This window comes from Panthera onca, chromosome B2 (genome assembly GCF_046562875.1).
Source record: "Panthera onca isolate mPanOnc1 chromosome B2, mPanOnc1 haplotype 2, whole genome shotgun sequence".
Taxonomy (NCBI): domain Eukaryota; kingdom Metazoa; phylum Chordata; class Mammalia; order Carnivora; family Felidae; genus Panthera; species Panthera onca.
Window position 1 is genome coordinate 136,238,342 of NC_138343.1, and position 18,029 is coordinate 136,256,370.

General features: G+C 42.5%; 1 protein-coding gene and 1 long non-coding RNA gene across 19 annotated transcripts in view; one reads left to right on the forward strand and one right to left on the reverse strand.

Moving 5' to 3' along the window:
* The first annotated feature begins 423 nt into the window (after window positions 1-423).
* Window positions 424-17,030, forward strand: LOC144616439 (uncharacterized). Its single transcript, XR_013555820.2, has 4 exons — window positions 424-553; window positions 658-770; window positions 13,279-13,373; window positions 16,958-17,030. It is a non-coding gene; the product is annotated as an uncharacterized LOC144616439 (long non-coding RNA).
* SYNE1 (spectrin repeat containing nuclear envelope protein 1) overlaps window positions 2,124-18,029 on the reverse strand; it is a 470,951-nt gene continuing 455,045 nt past the window's right edge. For 16 of the 18 annotated variants that reach the window (XM_078447468.2, XM_078447476.2, XM_078447472.2 and 13 more), the window contains 6 exons: window positions 17,391-17,591; window positions 15,951-16,079; window positions 13,413-13,625; window positions 12,298-12,390; window positions 10,852-10,910; window positions 2,124-3,090 (listed from right to left, as the gene is read on the reverse strand). In XM_078447468.2, coding sequence (XP_078303594.2) covers window positions 2,850-3,090; window positions 10,852-10,910; window positions 12,298-12,390; window positions 13,413-13,625; window positions 15,951-16,079; window positions 17,391-17,591 — 936 coding nt within the window. In that variant the 3' untranslated portion in view covers window positions 2,124-2,849. The remainder of the gene's footprint in view (window positions 3,091-10,851; window positions 10,911-12,297; window positions 12,391-13,412; window positions 13,626-15,950; window positions 16,080-17,390; window positions 17,592-18,029) is intronic. The other 2 variants (XM_078447481.2, XM_078447480.2) reach the window with 1 other exon arrangement.

Below are 18,029 nucleotides of genomic sequence, written 5' to 3' on the forward strand. Positions count from 1 at the left end.
TCCTCACTCACTATCCCCAGGATCACCCGCTACCTCCAGGCCACAGCAGGGCTCCTGACAGTCCTTACTCCAGGAATGAGGGCCCTTCAACCCCCTGTACATTCTTTTAAAAGCCTCATCTTGTCCCCGAAGCCTTTGCTGAACATGTTCTCTGTCTCTGTTAACAGGATAGCGGGGGGCACAGGTAAGGGTGCTCCTAATGCTGTCCGGCGTCCCCTTCCTCACAAGGTAGGTAGGAGTGAGGGCTCCAGGCAGAGGTACCCGACTGTGGCTGGCGTGGTCCTCACTAGACCAGTCATATCACCACCCGGGGAAGCCATGACCTCGTGGCTTCTTCAATGCTTACATTCGCCGGAACTTTCCACTCTGTTCTGTTCCGATGCTGGATTGTCTGAGTCTTCTAAAGTTTAATAGGAACACGAGTCATGCAACCCTGTGTGTGTCACGGTGGTTTTTAGAAAGGCACAAAAAGATGACACTCAAGATTTTTCTTAAAACCGAACTTTTTTCTCAGCCACATGGGACACTTGTCTTCAGTGATGGGAGATGCCTAGTGAGTCAGTGAATCATAATGGGGAGAAGGGACGGCTCTGCAGTCTCGTGATGCTGGGTTTTTTCCATCACTAATGCCTCCTTGTGTGGCGATTTCCCTAACAGGGGCAACATATGTGTCTGGAAGGGCTGGACTGCTCCTGAGGCCGGCCCACCACTTCTTGGATTTCGGAGCAGGAGTGGCAGGGAAGCGAGGGAGGACCGAGGCCCAATCTCAGGTGAGGCTGCCCGCAGCTCCAAACTCAGCCACTGCTCACCGCCTTTCCAGAAGCAGGAAGATGGGGGGGCTTCAGCACAGGTTTCTCTTCCTTAAAAAAGAACAACGCAACTCCGATCTGATCCCTGAGTGGGGTTTCACGGGGAATGAGACAGGAATAACCTGACAGTAGAAAGCAGAACAGCCACGTGAGGAAAGGTCAGTAGAAGGAAGTCTTAAAGATAGTCCAACAGCGATCAGGAAAGTCTTCCTGATGGTGGCTTGTGAGGGGAGTCTTGGGAGAGAGGAGACATGGAGCAGTGAGAAGAAAACTGTGGAGGTAAGACAGTACAAGGCGGTGCTTTTCAACAGTCAGTAGAGCTACACTCACCCCAGGCAAGCTCCCAGGTGGTACCCCCAGGGATAGGATGAGAAGGTCCGCAGTGATCCCAGGAATTGGGAAACTTAGTAAACCTCAGGAACCTGAGCTGAGATGGCATTCAGGCTACAGATATCATGGGAACCGCAGCAGGCGGTTTCAGGCAATTTGGAGTACCTCCGCTTTGTTGAAATTGTCCACAGTGAGCAGGATTTGTAAACGAAATACCTACAGGAGTTAGACCGGTGCAAGTGGTGACAGGAGTTGAGAGGGTAGAAGAGCGAATGTAGAAGCGGTCTCTTCCTGTTCTTCAGGGGACAGAAACCACATCACCCCGGCAATTATTGTCACGCAGGAAAATGCACCTAATACATCGGAGCTTTCCATTTTCAGGAGGAGCCGGAGACCTGGGCTTTACATAAACCTTCCTCTTCCAATTATCAAAGGATGGATTAAAACACCATGGGCACCAAACAATTCCACGAGGGCCAAGGTTTGGCAAGATCAGAAGGGCAGAGTAAAATCTTACTGTATGTGGAATTGAATGATGAGTGAGAACCGTATTTCTTCTGGTAGACAACGAAAAGCAATAGGTTTTGGATACAGTAGGGACACGAACAAGAATGCTTTAGGAAAATCCACATGGCTATTGTGGATCCGTAGGATGGAGTGGAGACAGGGTCTCAGTCAGGAGATTAAATGGGATTTCTTCCAACTGGGCAAAGGGAATAGAGAAGAAAGGGGGCTGTGAAAGGTGTTGGGGAGTGAGAGGTCAGGAGATACCACTAGCTATGGGAAAGGAGGGTGAAAGGAAGCATCCAGAATCCTTTATGTCTAAATGTGCACTACCTGTAATCATCCTCTTAACATATACTTATGTTTCAGTTTCACTCATTCTGCAAAAACGATCATTTAGGTTACATTCTGATAAGGGTCTGCTTAATAGGTAAATTTAGAGTCATTTGTTTAAGGGGAAGAAAAAAAGCACAGACAAAATATTTTATAGTATCTATAATAAATGCAAAGAAATCAATACAAACAAAACTCGGCTTTAGCAAACTGTACATACATAAATATCTTTTTTTTAACTATAACATTCAACTTTTTTTTCACATAAAGCCTTCCATGATCTTATTTATTACATCCAGTTTTTCTTTATACCTTTAAAAAAGTGCCTTTTAGATTTACAGCTTGTGCTTCTAAAGCAAAGGTTAGAACATCATGCCCCAAAGGAAAACAAGGTAAAAAGAAAGGTGCCATATAAGCTCTTAAAAATTGTATGTTACAAGGTTCTAAAATCTCTGCAGCACTGATTGGTTGGTAGATTGTTCGATGCCAACATGGCATTCTGGAAGAGTCCTTTACCAAATGGATGGAGCAGCACCGTGGGAAAGGTGCCCGGACAGTCTACTGAAGTCCTTGGGTATGCATAGAATGGGCCAGTGGCCCAGAACTCATGCGTCCAGAGAACAATGGAGGTCCTTAATCTCTTTAGTGCTGAGGCTCAGAGTTTCAAAGAAAATTTCTTCCCAACCTGTCGTGTCTGCTCTCCTCCTGTCATTATTTACCATCCCCCTCCGAAGTCATGATTTGCACACAGAGGCTACAGAGGAGGGCTAACGCTGCCACACCCAGGGCATTCGCCAAGATGCAGGTCCTCTTTGGGTTAGCGTAGGATTGCTTTTGGCCAAATCCTCTACATGCGGCTGGCATCGTCCTGGTTCAGAGTGGAGGAGGGCCGTTTGTGTATCTGAGCATGGGGTGGAATGACCGGGCAAAGTTGTTGGAGAGGGCACAACTATAGTCTTCCTCTGACATTGGTACGAGGCAGGCGAGCCCAATGAGGAGCAACAGGAGAAGCTGGAGTGGAAGGGCCGCGCGGAGGACTCTGAGTAAGAAGGCCCGGCCGGACCGAGCTGGCCGAGGCTCAGAAAGGGAGGAATCGCAGCCACCTTTTATGGACCTGAGAGGAGAATCAACATAAACAACTCAAATATCTCAAACGCTGGATGGATGCTGCATTTTGCTTCCTCACCTTCCTGGAAGCTAGAGGACCATGCCAAACACAACCCAACCCGTCAATTAGCTGGCAGCCTTCTGCGGTAGGGGATCTCCCACCACCACATGAAGAGTGTTTTGGAAACTTCCCTGATGGAAAATAAACATTTAGTCAGTCAACTAAAGGCAGCTCATTGGCTTCAAATTCCACCCCTTAATTTGGTGAAACATTTCCCGTCAACAAAGATAACTGCCCTATACACATTCTACCAGCATAGATTAAGTAGATCCAGGATAATTCAAATGTGGATGTTTGATGTGGGACATTTTTGGTTTCACAGTATCAGTAGCACCATTAGGCAAAATTAGTTGCTGTCAGAATCATACAAAGTATCCCATCTAGCCATCCTGGATGTGCCGAAATCCATGCAGCAAGGATAAGAACATCCACGGCCATCTTGCAGAGACCCATCAAGTTTAAATAATCTAAGAGTATACCCTGGTTTCATCTTGCACTGAATCAGCATCTGGCCCTGACCCAAGTGGGTTCCAAAGCTGTAGGAACAAGGCGACAGCAGAGTCGGTCTACAGGACACTGATGTGGAACGACATGGATTCTAGGCCGATCCCGTCTATCACTGGCTCTGGGACTTCGGGAAATGGACACCATTTTCTGAGCAGAACAGATTGTCTTCTTGAAGGCTCCTTCTAGACTCAAAGTTCCAAGTTTGCCTATCTACTTCCATTTTTCCATCTCCCGTTATATAGTGCCTTAGAGATTAGGTATGAATCAAGAAAGACGGCAAAATATTGAATATGGAAATAAGTCCTGGCTATAGGATGCACTGTTTTCTCTTTGTGATCATCTGTTGATGTCTTGTTTGGTTAGTAGTGGAAAAGTCATAGAAGGAAATGTTATTTACAAGAGGCATTTGTACATACACACATAACACACATGCATGCACGCACACACAAAACACTGCAGGAGCAGAAAGAATTTATGTACCAATGAGACACATTCCTCCATACCTAGTATGAGTTCCCTAATGGTTATAATATCACTAAGAGTAAGGACACTGAATGTGAGGCCACTGGAGAGATATGAAGGTGGAAAAACTATATTGGTTACTCTGTACGTTTTTCTCGTAAGAAAACATTGTGTTTCTAGCTCTATCCCGTTAGCCATTAATGTCTGAAAACATCACATTCATATAAGTGGGGGATAAGGGGTATCCCAAAGAAAATGACTGTTAAGATAAAAAGCAGACATAATCCCCCTAAAAAAAGGAACAGAGGGAGTACTCAGAGCTTTCTTATGACACCATCAAAGACAGATGTGAGACGAACAGCTTAGTCCTGCAGAAGCCCCAAGCAGCCACATACCATACTGTGTTTCTGGTACAGTTCTTGCAGTGTAATGAAAAAACAAATCATTGGCCCAAACTGGGACTGTATTCTTTTCCAAAGTCGAAAACTAATGGCTGTGTGACCTTGAACAACTCATTTCACCTCTACGTGCCAACTTCTTCAAACCCTTCAAATTAGGTTAGATGGCCTTCCAACTTGGAAGTTCCATATTTTATACATTTTACGTCTTCTAATAATTGGTCAGTATAAATAATCTACCAACTGAGAGACCGTAAGAGTTTAACCACCATCTAGTGGTCAAACTGATTAACTGCCCTCATGCTAAAACCAATGAGTTATTCCTAATGAACTGAATAGGAAAGGTTGTACATTTTGTGAAAATATAGTAGAGCATAAATGAAGTATGCCACATAGCTATTAATGGAAGGAAAAAATAGAAACTTCTCAAGCTACATAATTATAAAATATTCCTGGTGAAATAAAGCCTTAGAGAATATCTAATCCACCTTCTAACTTTGTAGATAAGTGGCTAAGGAGAGTTAACATTTACTCTTCTAATCGCTGGGCAACACACTAAGCATTTATCCTATTCTCTCACTTAATCCCCATTATAGTCCTCCTCCGTGTGCTTGTTATCTACATTTTATAGATGATGGAAAGGAGACTCAGAGAGAGGAAGTAACTGGCTCAAGGTTATACAGCTAGCAAGTTGCAGAACTGAGATTTCCACCCTGAGATTTTTAACTCCCCAAACTTGGCCTCTATGGGTAGGGTAAATCACCGGCCACAAATCACACAATTAAATGAAGAGCTCTAGCAGGAAGGCAGGGTTCTCACGTCCCTGCTCGGCAACCACATTCTCTGCAACATTCTGTTGTTTGGTGACACGAATGAAAGTTGTCCAGGTCACATTTATGTCACAGGTATCTCACGTGTAGAAGCAAAGGAGACGATACTTGTATCTTACAATATTTGGAAGTGAGTGATTTCCTCGTGTCTAAAACAAATGCCTCAGGGGCGCCTGGGTGGCTCAGTCAGTTAAGCGGCCGACTTTGGCTCAGGTCATGATCTCGCGGCCCGTGAGTTCGAGCCCCGTGTCGGGCTCTGTGCTGACAGCTCAGAGCCTGGAGCCTGTTTCAGATTCTGTGTCTCCCTCTCTCTCTGACCCTCCCCCGTTCATGCTCTGTCTCTCCCTGTCTCAAAAATAAATAAAATGTTAAAAAAAAATGCCTCTAATCATCAAGCCCCACAGATCAAGTCAGTCTATGGACACGAGGGCATTTTGTTTGAGGCAATTGTGCAACCTTGGGCAAGTAATTTAGTCTCTCTGGTCTTCATGTTTCTCATTTGCAAAGACAAGGGTGCATTAATATCTTAAAATCATTTTGGCTGTGACAGTGTATGAATTCAATGGTTTGCCTTAAAGTGTCGTGAGAAGAATGAGACAGCTACCTACGAACTCTGGATTGAATTTTCCTTCAATGTATCTTTCCCTTGACCTGAAAATACGCCCTGACAAACAACACTTGCCACCTGTCACTGGATGAGTTACAACAGGAGGACAGAAGACAGCTCCACATTTCCTCATTATTCAACATTTAAATAAAGTGAGGAGATTTCCAACTGAGCCTTTTTCTTTAGAAGACATTTAAGAACATCAGTTATGGACACATTTATGCGTGTAATTGATAATGCAATTTTGCTGACAGAGGTGAATAGCCTCTGTTTGTCAATTATTATCTTCTTTTAGCAATGAAGCCAAAGATCAAGATCAAAACAAGGGCTGCCCAATGACAAGTCCACTCCTGAGAAAAACTAGAAAGGTCATCATCTTTGGAATATGGGCTCTGTTGAAGGACATGGCACATTTAACAGCATCAGAGCATTCCTTATTAAAATGTAATTAGTGTGTGCCTTCTAATGTTGAAAATGCTAACCTAGGGAGACGTAATGGGCCGAGATAGGGACAAAGAGAACACACAGTGATTAGTAAGCTTCTGTGCAGCTGACTGCTCCTGGAAATGTCTACGTTATCTACTGAGAAAAACTGCCACCCACTGGGGGCAACTACCAGGGTGTCAACATGCCCAATGTTGCCTCTTCTTAGGACGAGCCTGAGCTATAGCTTCTGATACCAACAGGATAATGGTACCAGGGGGCACTTTTAATATTTATCTATTGACCCAAGACCACCTGCATCAAAAGTCTTGGGAAATTTGACAAGGGAAAGAACAAAGACAACTCACTGGTCACTCGTCGTTCTCCAATGGCCTTACTACACCAATGGATGCCAGCTGAAACTGTGTTCATAGAGGAGGAAAAAATGAAATGTGTAAACTTATCCAAGGAACTTAATCGATGGAGGTGTTTCTGTCCAGCCAAAGTGTGCTTATTCTCTGCAAGTAAATATTTATTTTATAAGTTTTCTCACTCATTCAAATTTTGGGGTAAAGACTTGTCCAGGAGTTGCTTTCATCTCTTTCCCAAAATGCGTATAGTTGTGCGAGGAAGCTGTATAGAACCACACACCGCACAAAAGAAAAGTATGAGCAAGGCATGTAAGAGTCCTGACAGCGGGTACAAAGGATGACTCATCTCAAAGAGTTTACACGATCAAGGAGAACAAAATGAATTACTTGTGGGCATAAATTATTGAAAGGCAAGTGAAAAGAAACTCTCAATTCATTTTGTTACTTGTTAGTTAACACTGCCAGTATAGTAGTAGGAATTTATTTTGAGGAGATACCCAGGTTGTGTCTGATCTTGCTGCCTGCTCTTGTGTGAACAGTCTTTGTTCCCTGCATATGTGGCACAGAAGACAAATTTCCAGAATCAATTTAGGATTTCCGTCTTCTCAAAAAAAAAAAAAAAAAGTAATATTTTTTATTGTTCGAACTGGCTCGTCTGAAGCAGTTTAAGGCAGGCTGTGGTAGTCCAAGCCTGGGAACTGGCTGTGTAAAGAATCCCACCCACCAACAGCCCTTTGGCAGAGTGAAGTGATTCATGAGCTAGGATCCAGAGTCAGGGAGACCTGGTTCAAATCTTAAATCTCCATGCCTCTAACCCTCAGTGTCCTTGTCTGTACAATTGGGAATATAGCCATGCCCTGGGGGTGTGGTAAGGGTTAAATGAGGTAATGCATATTCAGTGCTTCGCATGGTGCTCAGGACACTTTAAGTGCTAAATAAATGTCACAATTTATCATTATTATCTTATCATCCTATTGAAGCAAAGGTGTGCTAACTCCTACCATTGGGAATCAGCTGTACTCTGCCTTTTCTCCCAGGAAAATAGTCCTGATTCATTAGTAGTGCCTTCAAAGATGTGACGCATTTGCCAAAGAGGCTGACTTGTTCCTGGGAAACACTGGGAATGCATACCTCAAACTATTAGAAAAGAAAAACATATTGGAGCCTTGTCCCATAACTGGCCTCAGCTTTGGTGCCAGCCTGTCCTAGAAGGGAGGCTCTTTGAAGGCTATGAGTAAGCGGGTCCCCAGGGAGCAGCCTGACAGAAAAGACTTGAAGAAAAATTCCATAAGAAACTGACTCATGGAATGACTTCTCATTCCATCTGGGTCCTCTGTGCAGAAGGTGCTAGAGACCAAAGGTGTCCAAGGAAGTTTTGCATGTTAGAATTTTTGGTTAGGTTTTGGAATGAGGTCATCACTTCCCTGTATCCAGACTACAGAGCAATTATTCCTTTGTCTTTCTGGAATTTGGAGTTAAATCTTTCTATTTGTCAACTTCAAATAATCCACAGTAGAGTTTTGAAGACTTACTGGTGATCGAGTTAGACAATTTCAAGTCAAAAGTAGGAAAAAAGTCCGGCTGGACCGTCGTAAGCATTACTTCTTAAATCTCTCTAATCTAAAAAATTATGAATAGGTACTGTGAATATACTCACGATATTTTTCAACTGTTTGTAATTTTTAAGGAGTCTTAAGGAGCTCCTTGTAATTGATTTAGGGAATCTGTAGATTCTGAGACATTGCAGGTCTTTTAATGGCAGGAGCCATACGATATTACTTTTATAAGCCCAGGGTCTAAACATAGTAGGTGGACAGTAAATAATGGCATCAATCTATATGTGGGCTTAGAATATTATGTAAGAGGACACAGAACAGTGGCCATAAAATCAAACTGAAACCATATAGAGCAGATAAGCGACTGCGTTCACATCAGCCCTTAAACAACAAAAATAATATAAGAACCCCTTCCTTCAAACTGATACCCACTTTCTTCCACCTCCACCTCTTTCGTCTCTTAGGAAGAGCACGTGTCTAAAATTTTCTATTGTAGATTGCTGGGGTCAACATTCTAAACTTTGTGCTTCTGCCATAGCCTTTCAAATTTGCTGGACCAGTGCAAGATCAAACACAAGGTACACTCAAGTGTCAATGTAAAGGAACACCGTGACAACCTGGATTATGAGTGAAGTTAATTCTTTCCCGGCAGACTCTGCATTCCATTGTTGGGGTTGGATGCACCCAAGCAGAAGTGCCAAAAAGTCAAGAAGTCCAAGAATGTTCAACCACAGCCTGTCTGCCAAGGTGTTTGATGACGTCTGCCATTCGGGTGTAGATCACTTGTATTCCAGACCCTCTAAGTAGCAAAGTAAATACTGTGCCGTGTGCTCAGAAAGATGTTAATAAACAGCGCTGGACAGAGCAGAGCTGAAAGGCGCCTTGTGGATATCACAGCGAGAATGTGGCTGTCCCAGCTGCAAAGCCCTGTTAGGAGACGTGTTGAAACACTTGCTGCCCTAAGAAACGATGCCTTTGACATTTTCAGAAGACCTGTGCGACTGACTGTCTGAAAGAATTGGGGGAGCAGACTGATGAGGTATCGGGAAACCAAAAGGCGGTTGCTATTGGTGTCGCAGAATAATATAAGAGCTTTCCCCTTCTCATCACCATCATGTACGTCAGCCAAAGAATTCATCTCTGGTATCCTAGAAGGACTGCTATGGGGACAGTCCCCATCTCTGTTCATGGCACCTCAGCATTTTGTGGAGAAGAGATGGACAAAACAATGATCTGGCTACAGTATATGATAGGCTTTTCTTGTAGGGGACTAAGACAACATCAGGGCACTGGTAGAAGTCCATCATTAGCTTCAAAAACCCTTGTGAGTTTTTCTCCATTCATATTTCATTATTGGTATTTCATTATGGACAAACCCCGCCCCCCCCCCCAAAACTGTCTCCAAACCAAACCGAAGGGAATGAAAAAAAGAAAAAGTACAGTCAAGGGAGACTTAAAACCAGAAAGCACATCAAAGTACGTTCTGCATTGCTTCGGCTGAGTAGGAATGACCGAATAAAATATCCAGTCTCTTCAGCACACAGCTGGAAAACTAAAACTATTACTCAGGGGTTGTTTACAGTTCTACACTTCCTTACCCCTCACCCTCCTTTCAAGAATTTCGATTCCAGCTCGGTGGTGAGAAGTTTCCAGAGGGGCAAACTACTTTAGCAGTGAACTGCTTGGGACTGGAATGAAAAATCAGCTCCAAAGACAGTGTTTTCATTTTTTAAAAAGTTGTCTCAGGGAATATGAACTGATTAGTGAAAGGGCAGGAGAGCACAGACATCACACCAACAACGAAGAAGGCAAAGCACCGCTAAGTGCGGAAACAACGGACTGTTGGAAGCCAGATGTAAAGCGCGGAGTGGCAGCTGTGAGTAGGCTCTCTGGACGTTCCCGGGCAGGGGCACTGACTGCCCTTGTTTCCAGCGTGAAAGAGCTTGCCAAGTGTCAGGAAGGTGAGTGACTGAGTGTGCTGGCAGAAGAGACGTTTTAGGATAAGCAGAAGAGAGAAGGTGCTTATAAGTTTTAAATAATACCAAGTTAGGACTTGCCATTTTGAGAATTCAAAACCCACAATCTGGATAAAACATGAAAATAAAATAAAAAGCTGGGGATGTTAGTATATTTTATTCAGATCTGTGGGTTCTGTGAATGGTAAATAATTCATTGATCTATTACCTGTCTTATTGTAAAATCTAGAAATAAAGAGGATGATGAAAGTCTGCCATGAATTGAACAGTGGCTGTGCCATCCATCGCATGGAATCCTTAAGCGCACGCAGAATACAATTTGATGAAAAGTACCAGATGGCCTACGTATAGTTAGATAAAATTTTGGCGGGATCCAAATGCTTTGTGCTCTGAGCTTTACTTATACTTTGCACTTAGAAAAGTCTTTCCCAATTTAGTAGAGAAAGGGTGTGGGACAAAACAAGTAATTCCTCGACTACCCTGAGGAAGACCAGATAGAGGCCTACCTAAATCATGGACAATTTTCATCATCCTCTTGGAGTTCTAGAACAGTGTGGAAACCAGGAGAATAAGGTACCTGCTATGTGGACTGTTGACAGAGGGTCCAGGCTGTGAGAGACTACATTTGCCTCGTGGCTGTTTGCAATGAACAGGGGTAAAGAAAGAAGAATGTTCAGTCCAGGCAAATAAAGACAAGCTACTGAAAAAAAAATTAAACTAAAAGTGCAGCAAAAGAAAAACAAATAAAATGAAATGATCAGTACCCATGAAGTCAGGAAACTGGCTTTTCTTCTGTTGAAGAAGTGAAACAGATTCACATCTCTATCATTAGTCACTGAATAAACATGAATTGTGGCTCAGGAGTCCCCACCACAGTGGGTATATCTTCCCCCACTTCGCATGGTAGAAACACAAATGACTCTACACAAGCCAAGGATCTCTCTGTATTTACTTACAATAAATATAAAGTTCCATATGCCATGCCACGCCATATTTTGTCATCTTCTAGAACACTGAATTCGTATTAAAATCCTTGGCAGCTAAAAAATAACAATGGCGATAGGAGACTGTTCTTTGTAGAGGGAAGAAGACCTGATCGGTTAAGTAAGGGCTAAAATTTGACTCGAAAAGCCAGTATTCCTTCACATTCTTAAACTAGGATCTATAGGAAACTAGCGAATGTAGTAAAAAACAATCCTAAATAAGATAATAACATTTATCAGCATAGAACTTAAGTGTTTGTAACAAAAAAAAGTACAAATGAAATCAACATTTCTAAAAACTAAGGAAAATGGGATGGAATAAAAATGACTGTAATCATAAAGCCAGACAAAAATCAATAAATAAATAACAAAACAGAACAAGCTTCTAATTACACAGAGAAATCAAAGTATAGAGGGGAGCAGGGGCCAGATTCGTCTTTTTGTCCTCACAGAATGCCAGTGAGGCAGCCCCTGAAAGGCTTTGTGGGTGAGTCTTCTTGAGCTGTTGCCTCTTGGGGGGCAGCACAGTCAACAAACACCTGGAGAACCACCTTCAGGAGTCTCTTTGCTTGCGAGTCAACAGAACCTCTGCTTGTCTCATAAATTCAATGGTCTCATGAGACACTCACAGTTTTGTCTGCTTCTGGCTGAGGCGCCCCTTTACACGGAACCTACTTTTTTAGGTGGACTATGGTGGTGGTAGTTTGAAGGGAGGAGCCACCAAAGGAACAAGGGAACACCATTGTAGCGATGGCCCTCGGAGCAAGAGAAGTAATTTGTCTCCCTGTACCAACCACACGTTGAGCCCTACTTTTTTTTGAAAACCAGAACTGCTCTTTTCCATTCCCGAGTGCGTGTGGGGAGGGCCTGCGGCCTGGCTGAGGAAACAACTCTTCTCTGTGTTACTGTGATAACCCTCTTCCGTACGGGGACTCCTGCTTTCCCGGGGGGAGCCTGTGGTCCCTGCGGTAGGTACAGACACTCTCACTCCCCGGTGTTCCCTCCCATGGGCCAAGTGAAAACGACTAGTGGAAAGTTACCGTTCTTTGTCTGTTCGGGGTGCTTCTTCCTGACGTAGGACTCACAGATCCCGAGGTGTCCAGTTCATCCGCAGAAGACCAGGAAGACAAATCCTACATAGGAAACAGTTTCTTTTAATGGCTCTGTGTTCCAAAGCTGTGATGGCCTGGTGATACACGATGCATTTCCCAGCCCGTCCCCACCCACCCTCCACTAAAACCAAACCATTCCTTGGGGAAAACAGAATCAGACAACTACAAGAACAGAACCTAATCTTCTAGGGGATTAGGCTTTCCTGGTTGTAAAGTTGGTCCGGCTGGAAAATATTGGTATAGTTTTGCTACTACTATGTTGCTTGTAGCTTTACTGTTTCTCAGCGGCGTGGATGTGGACGAGTGGAAGTGAAGGAGGGGAAGGAATCTTGTCTTTCAGCTATGGGCCTCTCAAGGCCAGAGAGAAAGCAATTCATTTGAGTTAGAAGCAAAAGATACTCATCCGGGAGCCCGCTTTTGTAGTATTTCTAGCACTCCTCTGTTATTCAGAGTAGCATGTGCTTTTGCATGCTTAGAGAATGGCAGGGTGTCTGTGTGTTCGTAACAGGATCTCACAGTTGAATGTCTGAAGTCTTACCCAGCCTCTCTGGATCTACATATGAATTTCTCAAAACCCATAATACTACCACGAGGTAGTAGATTTAAGAAAAAAATATATATAAAAGGTAAATGAGCAGAGGACATTTTCCATGAGTTAACTGCTGTCAGGAGAATTCATGCCTTCTACGGTTCAAACACAAAACTCGCATGCGATGACTGGTTATGATCTGCCACAGCTGTGTTACTGAAAACATGTGCATTCTTAAACCAACAAGGTGAAATACAATGCCACAATAGTGATGGTGAAGGGTTAGCAGTAACAATCACAAGAGGTCTTTTTGATGTAACAGAATCAAAAGCAGTGTCCTATCACAAAAGTTTGAGTCGCTTTCTTTCATTTTGACACAGGACTCGTAAGAGCAGTGATTGAGAGTGGGCACTCTATTCCGACAAGTACCACATTCAAAGTCCTTCTAAAAATGGATGAAGATGATGCTTCTTTGGTAAGAAACGCTACACGATGATGCCTGCTTAGAGCTTACCTGCTGACTGCTTGACATGTCTAATAACTTCTCCAGCTCCTTGATGTGTCGGCTGACCTCCTTCAAGAGAAGTTTGAGCCGATTTCCAATCACATGGACTTTTTCTTTGGCTTCTAAACAGTCTGTGCCTTCAGCATTCACCAGTAGTTGGCAAGACATGTCTTGCAGTGAGGCCACTTTGAGTTGGGATTCCAATAGCTCATGCCTTATTTGCTATGCATACGATAAGAAATATTTTACGAAGAATTTCTGGTAAGTGGGGGAAATTCCCAAAGGGCGGGATGATATCAGTTTAACCTAGTGGACAATTATACCTGAGTATCTGAATGCTGTGCTTACACGAGGAAGAATGAAGCAGCCCATGGATTCGGGAATAAGGGGTCTAGGTTCTAACCCTGCCTCTGCCAAAAACAGTCTATAAGGCCCCTGAACCTTTCCAATCTCAAGTGTTCCCATTCGGTAAAATGATAATACCATTTCCTGCCTGGTCCACAGTAAGTATATTGGAAGGTTCAACTTGGTGAATAAATGTGAAAATGCCTAAAATAGAAAGTATCATGCAAATGAGACATAAGATATTCTTTTAAACAGTGAAATATTAACATATAAATATAGCAAATATTAAAAAAATTTTTTTTCAGTTTATTTATTTTGAGAGAGAGAGAAAGAGAGCAGGGGAGGGCCAGAGAGAAGAGAGAGAGAGAGCCCCAAGCAGAGACAGAGAGCCCAATGCGGGGCTTGAATTCATTAACTGTGAGATCATGACCTGAGCCAAAACCAAGAGCCGGACGCTTAACCAACCCAGCCACCCAGGTGCCCCACAAATATTTTTAGTAATGTAATATTTTATACACATGTCTAAGTATACTCTGGATTTGTTCAGGTTTTTTTTTTTTTTAAAGGAAATATGAGTAATTCATCATTTACAACTAATGTCTCAGGTCAAAAGTCAGTAAAAATGCCACTGCATAGCTATTTCCTCTTGGTTTCTAAGACATTTGCGGTACTAAATTGAAAGCTACCAATTCTGTTGGTTAGGTTAGTGAGTACTAAATGTTCAGAAATAACATTTTAAAAATACAGAAAGCTACGAAATGCAAGTCATTTTCTCCTAATGGAACTTAAATATACTTCTTTGTCTTCTATAAAGTCCCTTAAGTACACTTGCATTATATTGTCCAAAGTCCTTTGTATAAGAATCTACATAGAGATTCTGCAAATTTCCTTTTGAATTCAGTGCTAGAATAAGTTCCTTTCTCCTTGAGAACTGGTATGGTTTCTTTTTGTCAGGTAATGAAAATAACTTTTAATATTTCCCTTGTCTTAGTTTTCACAAAACTTGGTGACAAGGATACTGTTAAATCTGGTACCCTTAATTTCCTCTAAGAAGTCTTAAGCATCTTTTTCTATTTTAATAGTTTCAATGTCCATAAAAATAAAATTTAAGCCACCCAATATACTTTTACTTCATACGTGGATGTAACAAATACAGTTTAAATTAAAAATAAGTATAACTTGCCAAAGATCTCTTTTAATAAAAACAATCTACTAAGATGAAGAACTTCTAAGATCTCTGCAATTGAGCAATGACTTTATTTTTTTATTTATTTTTTATTTTTTCCAGTATATGAAATTTATTGTCAAATTGGTTTCCATACAACACCCAGTGCTCATCCCAAAAGGTGCCCTCCTCAATACCCATCACCCACCCTCCCCTCCCTCCCACCCCCCCCATCAACCCTCAGTTTGTTCTCAGTTTTTAAGAGTCTCTTATGCTTTGGCTCTCTCCCACTCTAACCTCTTTTTTTTTTTTCCTTCCCCTCCCCCATGGGTTTCTGTTAAGCTTCTCAGGATCCACATAAGAGTGAAACCATATGGTATCTGTCTTTCTCTGTATGGCTTATTTCACTTAGCATCACACTCTCCAGTTCCATCCATGTTGCTACAAAAGGCCATATTTCATTCTTTCTCATTGCCACGTAGTACTCCATTGTGTATATAAACCACAATTTCTTTATCCATTCATCAGTTGATGGACATTTAGGCTCTTTCCATAATTTGGCTATTATTGAGAGTGCTGCTATAAACATTGGGGTACAAGTGCCCCTATGCATCAGTACTCCTGTATCCCTCGGGTGAATTCCTAGCAGTGCTATTGCTGGGTCATAGGGTAGGTCTATTTTTAATTTTCTGAGGAACCTCCACACTGCTTTCCAGAGCGGCTGCACCAATTTGCAATTGAGCAATGACTCTAGAGGCAGATTCTAAAGACGGTGGATGTCATCTCCTATGGGCATGTTTGCCTCATGTAAATTGGAAACCATGATGAATAAAAAAGAGGAAGTTGGAGACTGGTATGCAAAGGGTAAATATACATATATAATATATATGCATAACATATATGTTATGCATATATATTATATATATTTTATATATTTATATATGTGTATTATATATAATCACCTACATTCTTTTTCTGTAAATGACATGGATCGCTGCTAAAAATAACCAGAGGCTGCAGGAGGCCACATATCTTACCATAAGCTGCTTGTGATGGTCCTGAAGTGTCTCTGCATCCTGGTTAGAATCAATAGGGACAATTTCATTTTTCCTTCTGTCGATGTTCTCCAGCATAAGAAGCAAACCATGACTCATTTCATGGAAATCCTATGGGGGGGAAAAACATGGAGTATAAAACCATCTTAATATATTGTTCTTTCCCTCGCAGCTTAAATTTCCATTCTTAACAATTGCTACCACTGGCAAAGGCACATTGGATTTAAGATCTTACACACGACTCCTTTCTGAGGAAGGCACTGGCGCTGTTGTAATGATCTAAGTTCACATTCTCACCAAAAGCATCTAATCTAGTCTATTATGTGAGGGAGATTTAGGCATAAGGAAAAACTGGCATCAAATACTCAATTTCTAGGGTTACTGCACAGTTTGGAAGGAAGCAGCTCTGTTCCCCTCTCTTCTCTGTATTCAAACCTCCCCCTCTTGTAAGGCCTTGATCCAGTCCCTTATATTCCTCATTCATCCATTTGTTCATTCATTCATTCAATGTATAGTTACTGAAGATCTTCTGTGTGGACGGCACTGGACTAGGCGGGGGAGCAGGGGGAAACAACAGCTTGGGTACCTGCTTTCAAGGTTTTCTTGGGGCACATACAAACCTGGAAAGAAGGCTTATGTTGTGCTCAGAATGCAAAATACTCCTGGCCAGGACCTACAAGGTCCTGCATGATCTGGCTGCTGACCATGTCCCTAATCTTTCTTATCACTCCCTGCCTCTCTGACTACATTTTGATCACACTGGCCTCTTTTCTGACCTCAAAGACACTAAGCCCTTTCCTGCTTCTGGGACATCCCATTGGCTCTGTCTCTTTCATGGCAATATCCCTTCTGTGTCAGCTCCAAGACTCAGACATTTCCTTACCTCTTTCCCAAAGTGGCTTTTCTCAGTTACTCTTATCACCCACACCTGTAAGCATCTTGATTAAGCATTTATTTGCATTTTTATTGTTTGTCTTCTCCAACAAAAGTAGAGACAGTGCTGTATCCTGACCGCTCTGCACAATATCTGTCACAGAGTGGGAACTCATCAAATAATTGTGGCAGAAGGGGTAAGTAAATATTTGTAATGCTCACTTTCACGTTCAGGAAATGTCTGCCGATGTGCTCAGTAAATATCTGTTGAATGAATGAATGAATGAATGAATGAGTTGGGGATGAGATAAACTTGTGGGAATAATCTCGTTAGCTGGGTAAAAGATGGGGTCCAGCTGCTTGAACTCCTATTCAGATGTACGAATTCTCCAGTATAATGAATAGTTTGGGCACAAAGTTCTCTTATTCGAATCGTGACTTTGGGAAGTAATTGCATCCCTGTAAGTGACCTTGATAAATCAAATCACAGACTCAGCCACGCTGGAAATGACGGACTCTGGAGCATAATCCGCCCAAAGCCCCACGAACCTGACACTGCATCAGTGCATCCTGGAGCAGGCCCCGCCACTCGTCCAGCAACGAGCACACGCGGTCCCAGCGTCCGTTCATCTGGGACAGGCGATCTTGCAGATCCTGGCTTTTCTCACTGCCAGTCTGGGTGAACTCGGGGCTGCACAGGTTGATGGAGAGGATGATGGCTTTGCGGTGGTCCACAGCCTTCTGGAGCTCCTAAAAAGAGAAAGGAGAACAACCAAACAAAGAATATGGCAATAAAAACAAGTAAAACTTATTTTAAGTCCTCAGGAAATGCTTCACTCAAATTAAGAGATCCATTAATTAAAACCGGCCTTAACACAATAGCTAGATAGGATAGAGTGGTGCACATCACTGAGGACGACAGAGGAAATGGATTAGATGTCCTTTCGACAACTTGAATGTATCTTAAAATACGGGGTAGAGTGAAAGAGTCAGAAACAGAACAATGTGTGTTGTAAACTAGCATTCATGTGATTTAAAATGCATGTGCACACACACAAATCCATGTTTTTCATGCATAAATGAACCAAGAATTTAGTAAGAATACTCGCGAAGTATTTACGAATGGTTGCCATAGGTTTCGGGAATGGAGATTAAAAAACAGCGGAGGAAAAAGGTAAAATAAGCAAA